This window comes from Leopardus geoffroyi, chromosome X (assembly GCF_018350155.1).
Source record: "Leopardus geoffroyi isolate Oge1 chromosome X, O.geoffroyi_Oge1_pat1.0, whole genome shotgun sequence".
In the NCBI taxonomy this organism is placed as follows: domain Eukaryota; kingdom Metazoa; phylum Chordata; class Mammalia; order Carnivora; family Felidae; genus Leopardus; species Leopardus geoffroyi.
The window spans coordinates 49269317-49275026 of NC_059343.1; the positions used below are offsets into that span (position 1 = coordinate 49269317).

Here is a 5710-nt window from a genome sequence, read left to right on the forward strand (position 1 = left end):
AATAGTTTTAAAATAAAAAAATATCTTCACTTTATTTTTTGGTATTGAAACATACATCCTTGTATAATTTCTAACTATACAGAAATATAAAAAGCTGAAAGTGAAAATACTGTGATTTCCCTATAACTACTATTTATTTCATACATACCTTTAAAGATACTTTATATCGTGTGAATTAACCACCCATTTTTTACACACAGTACATATTATTTTATTGTATGATAATATATTTCACCAATGCTGTGCGATTATCTTTAAAAATAATTTTTAAGATACTGCAGTTCATATACACTTTATACATATATATTTTTGCATCCTTATCTAGTTTCGTAGGGGAGGTGTCTAAATAAGGCATTTCTAAATAAAGGTGGAAATATTCAAAATGTTGATATATATATTTTCAAATTGCCTCACAATTATAAAATTTACACTTTAACGGACATGAGAATGCATTTTCTCAGCGCTTTGTTGACAATAAGGTTTATCATTATTTTTCATTTTTACAGTATGATAAAGGCAGATGTAGAATCTCATTATTCTAATTAAATTTTTTTATTGCTAGTGAGCTTAAGCATCCATTTTTATGCCCATTGGCCATTTGTGCTTCTTCTGTAAAATGCATGCTCAGGCCCAGTCTTTTCCCCTTCCCCCACTGGGGGTATTAATCTTTTCCTTTTTGCTTAGTCGGAGTTCTTTTTCATTTTTCGTCTTTTACATGGGGTCAGTTTGATTCGGGCTTTCATCCTTCCTTGGCTTATGGAGTGCATATATATTTACATACATAATATATTCTCCATTGGTCTTTTAATGTCCTTCTCAGAAACTGGCTCCTTTTCTCTCTCCCTCCCTCTTCCCTCTTTTTTCTCTCGTCTTCTCTTTTCTCTTTGTTTCTTTCTCTCTTTGTTTCTCTCGCTCCTTCGCCCCCACCCCCCCACTACAGAAGTTTTTAATTTTGACCGAGTCGAATCTATCATTCTGGGCCTGGCGCCGCGTCAGCAGAGGGGGCGGGGAGGCGAGCTCGGAACTGGGGGAGGGGACGGGGCGGGGAGGAGCGGGCAGAGCGGCTGCAGGAGTTGCTGGGAGTGCGCTTGGTGTGATCACTCAGCGGCGAAGGAGGCCCAGAGACCTGAACAGCAGAGACTTCCCCCGCGGCCTACGGAGCCTTATCTCCACTGGAGGACCAGGGAACCGCAGTCTTCATCACAGAGGTACCGTGCTCTGCGCTCCCCGCCCGGCCCGGCCCAGCCTGCTGTGGCGGCGCCTCCTTCCTTCCTTCTTCCCTCGCTCTCTCTCTCGCCCGCCCGCGCCTTCCCTGTCTGCCTGCGTCACCGCGGCCGCCATGGCTGAGAACGGCGAGAGTAGCGGCCCCCCGCGCCCCTCCCGCGGCCCTGCTGCAGCCCAAGGCCCTGCCTCTGCCCCGGCCGAGCCAAAAATCATCAAAGTCACTGTGAAGACCCCCAAAGAGAAAGAGGAGTTCGCGGTGCCCGAGAATAGCTCAGTCCAGCAGTTTAAGGAAGCTATTTCGAAACGCTTCAAATCCCAAACCGATCAGCTAGTGTTGATTTTTGCCGGAAAAATCTTAAAAGATCAAGATACCTTGATCCAACATGGCATCCATGATGGACTGACTGTTCATCTTGTAATTAAAAGCCAGAACCGACCTCAGGGCCAGTCCACACAGCCTAGTAATGCCGCGGGAACTAACACTACCTCCGCGTCGACTCCCAGGAGTAACTCCACATCTATTTCCACAAATAGTAACCCGTTTGGGCTGGGGAGCCTGGGAGGACTTGCGGGCCTTAGCAGCCTGGGCTTGAGCTCGACCAACTTCTCTGAGCTCCAGAACCAGATGCAGCAGCAGCTCCTGTCCAGCCCCGAGATGATGATCCAAATCATGGAAAATCCCTTTGTTCAGAGCATGCTTTCAAATCCTGATCTGATGAGGCAGCTCATAATGGCCAATCCACAGATGCAGCAGTTGATTCAGAGAAACCCAGAAATCAGTCACCTGCTCAACAACCCAGATATAATGAGGCAGACCCTTGAAATTGCCAGGAATCCAGCCATGATGCAAGAGATGATGAGAAATCAAGACCTGGCTCTCAGCAATCTTGAAAGCATCCCAGGTGGCTACAATGCTCTACGACGCATGTACACTGACATTCAAGAACCCATGCTGAATGCTGCACAAGAGCAGTTTGGAGGTAATCCGTTTGCCTCGGTGGGGAGCAGTTCTTCCTCCGGGGAAGGTACACAGCCTTCCCGCACAGAAAATAGAGATCCACTACCCAATCCATGGGCGCCACCACCAGCTACCCAGAGTTCTGCCACCACCAGCACAACCACAAGCAGTGGCAGTGGGTCTGGCAGTAACTCCAACAGTGCTACTGGGAACACTGTGGCTGCAGCCAACTATGTCGCCAGCATCTTCAGTACCCCAGGAATGCAGAGCTTGCTACAACAGATAACTGAAAATCCCCAACTGATCCAGAATATGCTGTCTGCACCCTACATGAGAAGCATGATGCAGTCGCTGAGCCAGAATCCAGATTTGGCTGCACAGATGATGCTGAATAGCCCAGTGTTTACTGCAAATCCTCAGTTGCAGGAGCAAATGCGTCCACAGCTCCCAGCTTTCCTGCAGCAGATGCAGAATCCAGATACACTGTCAGCCATGTCAAACCCAAGAGCAATGCAGGCTTTAATGCAGATCCAGCAGGGGCTACAGACATTAGCCACTGAAGCTCCTGGCCTCATTCCAAGCTTCACTCCAGGTGTGGGGGTAGGGGTGCTGGGAACCGCTATAGGCCCTGTAGGCCCAGTCACACCCATAGGCCCCATAGGTCCCATAGTCCCATTTACCCCCATAGGCCCCATTGGGCCCATAGGACCCACTGGCCCTGCAGGCCCTGGCTCCACTGGCTCTGGTGGCCCCCCTGGGCCCACTGTGTCTAGCTCTACACCCAATGAAACCACTAGCCCAACATCAGAATCTGGACCCAACCAGCAGTTCATTCAGCAAATGGTGCAGGCTCTGGCTGGGGCAAATCCTCCACAGCTACCAAATCCAGAAGTCAGATTTCAGCAACAACTGGAACAGCTCAACGCAATGGGGTTCTTAAACCGTGAGGCAAACTTGCAGGCTCTAATAGCAACAGGAGGCGACATCAATGCAGCTATTGAGAGGCTGCTGGGCTCACAGCCATCGTAATTACATTTCTGTACCTTGAAAAAAAATGTATCTTATTTTTGATAATGGCTCTAAAATCTTTAAACACACACAAAATCGTGCTTTACTTTCATTTTGATTCTTTTAAGTCTGTCTAGTTATAAGTCTAATATGCATTTTAAAGTGGAATCCATCCCTCTGTCCCTCCCTCCTGTACTGTCCTTTCCTTCCTTCCATCCTCCCTCTTTCCTTCCTTCCTTCCTTCCTTCCTTCCTTCCTTCCTTCCCTCCCTCCCTGTTTTGAATGGTGGTAATCAATGCTGTTTCACTCAAAGGTGTTGCATGCAAACACTTCTCTTTATTCTGCATTCATTGTGATTTTTGGAAAACGGTATCAACCTTCACAGTTGGATGAATAAGCTTTGTCCTACAGATGTCCACTTTATTTGCATTTTAAACATTAGCCTATGATAGTAATTTAATGTAGAATGAAAATAATTAAAAACAGAAGCAAACTATTTAAAGCTCTCTAATTTGTGGTACAATATTGCTTATTGTGACTTTGGCATGTATTTTTGCTAGCAAAATGCTGTAAGATTTATACCATTCTTTGCTCTTTTTTTGCTATATTTGTACACAGTACAGTAAGCACAATTGGAACTGTACATCCAGAAATATTACAACAGATTCTAAGCAGAACATGTGTAACTAAAATGGGAAAGAATATAAGAAATATTTCTGGAGCTAGGTATATCAAAATTTTGTAGAATCTTACAGCATCTTTGATAAACTCAGTGAAAATGTTGGCTAGGCAAGTTCAGTTAAAATATAGTAGAAATGTTTATCCTGGTATCTCTAAGTATACATTTAATTGTACAGAAAACTTACAGTGTGACATTGTGTCAACATTTTCCAATTAACTGTATATGACCTTAATTTGTGCAGCCTGAAGGATCAGTGTAGTAATGCCAGGAAAGTGCTTTTTACCTAAGACTTCCTTCTCATCTTCTCCCATAAAGAGACCCTAATAAGCATTTTGATCTGTAATTGGAAATGTAATTTTCACTGAAAAGTGTCATGTGATGTTTGCATTACTTTTACCTGCTATGTATAAAGGAAACTGTATCTTTTGACTCTATCAGTTATTTCTCTTGTGCACAGGGAAAAATGCATTAAAAATGACTAAATAAAAAAATTAAAAATGGATAAATCTTTCCTTTTTTGCCTTCTGGCTCTAAGATCATGTTTAATAGGATTGCCCCATCCCAAGATTCTATAAATCTTGTATTTCTCTAATTTTAATGGTTTTGTTAAAAAAAAATTCCTTGCCCTATCTGGAGCTATTTTGATGTATGAGTTTAGGTATTCCAACTTTTTTCCCCCAAAGGGTTAGTCAGTTCTTAGCCATTATTTATCTTGTTGCCCATCCCCCCATTTGTTATGTTATATATATACTTATGTATATGTATGTGTCTATACACACACACATACACACACACACACACACACACTTATGTGTCTGAATACTCTCAGTACCACTGAATATTGTAGTCCCAGTCCACCATCCTGTAATTACTAATTTAGAAATAAAACTTCATATCTGTTTGGGTAAGTCTTCTATTCATCTTTTTTATTTTTATTTTTCACAGTTTTTGGATGATTCTGACACATTTATTTTACCAGATTAACTTTACAGTTAATAACCCCCCCCCAATAAAGTTTGATTGGGATCGTATTAAATTGATATGATGTTAGGAACTACAGAACTGCAGTGCTTTCCAGAAAAAAATACATTGCCTCATTTTTTTTTAATTTTTTAAGTTTATTCATTTTTGAGAGAGAGACAGAGTGTGAACAGGGGAGGGGCAGAGAGAGAAAAGAGACACAGAATCCGAAGCCGGCTCCAGGCTCTGAGCTGTCAGCACAGACCCTGATGCTGGGCTCCAACTCAAAAACCACGAGATCATGACCTGAACTGAAGTCGGACACTTAACCAACTGAGCCACCCAGGTGCCCCATACATTGCCTCATTTTTAAAAAGTGTTTTATGTCCTTCAAGAAAGTTTTATGTATTTCAGTCCTATATAATTTATGATAAATATATTCCTAGGACAGGCAGGAAACAATACTGTGATTGGGAGCTCTTTTTCTATATGTTACCTATATGGTGAATTTTGCTATATAGGGGAAGAATATATTTTCATAAGTTAAGTTTAAATTGGCACTTTACTGAAATTTATTAATTTTTGAGATATTCATTTGATCCTTTCGAGTTATTCCTGGTAAGCGATCATATCAATTATGACTTACAATAGTATATTCTCCCTCTTTTCAAAATTTATAACATAGTTTCTGACTGCATGAGTTAAACTCTCCCAAAACAGTGCTAAATAATAAAAGTGACAGTGGCAATCTTGTTTCCCATTTTAACCAGACTATGTTTGCTGTAGCAATTCTAAATTGCATTTAAAAAAAAAAAAAAAGCATTCCTATAGGAGATGATCAAATAAGTTTACAAAACGCTGTATACAATAGCCCCTCT

At 42.0% G+C, this 5710-nt stretch overlaps 1 protein-coding gene across 1 annotated transcript; it reads left to right on the forward strand.

Moving 5' to 3' along the window:
- Positions 1-1031: 1031 nt before the first annotated feature.
- On the forward strand, positions 1032-4374 carry UBQLN2 (ubiquilin 2). The gene has a single exon (XM_045471002.1). It carries the CDS (start codon positions 1340-1342, stop codon positions 3209-3211), a length of 1872 nt encoding a protein of 623 aa, XP_045326958.1. The 5' UTR covers positions 1032-1339; the 3' UTR covers positions 3212-4374.
- Positions 4375-5710: the final 1336 nt, after the last annotated feature.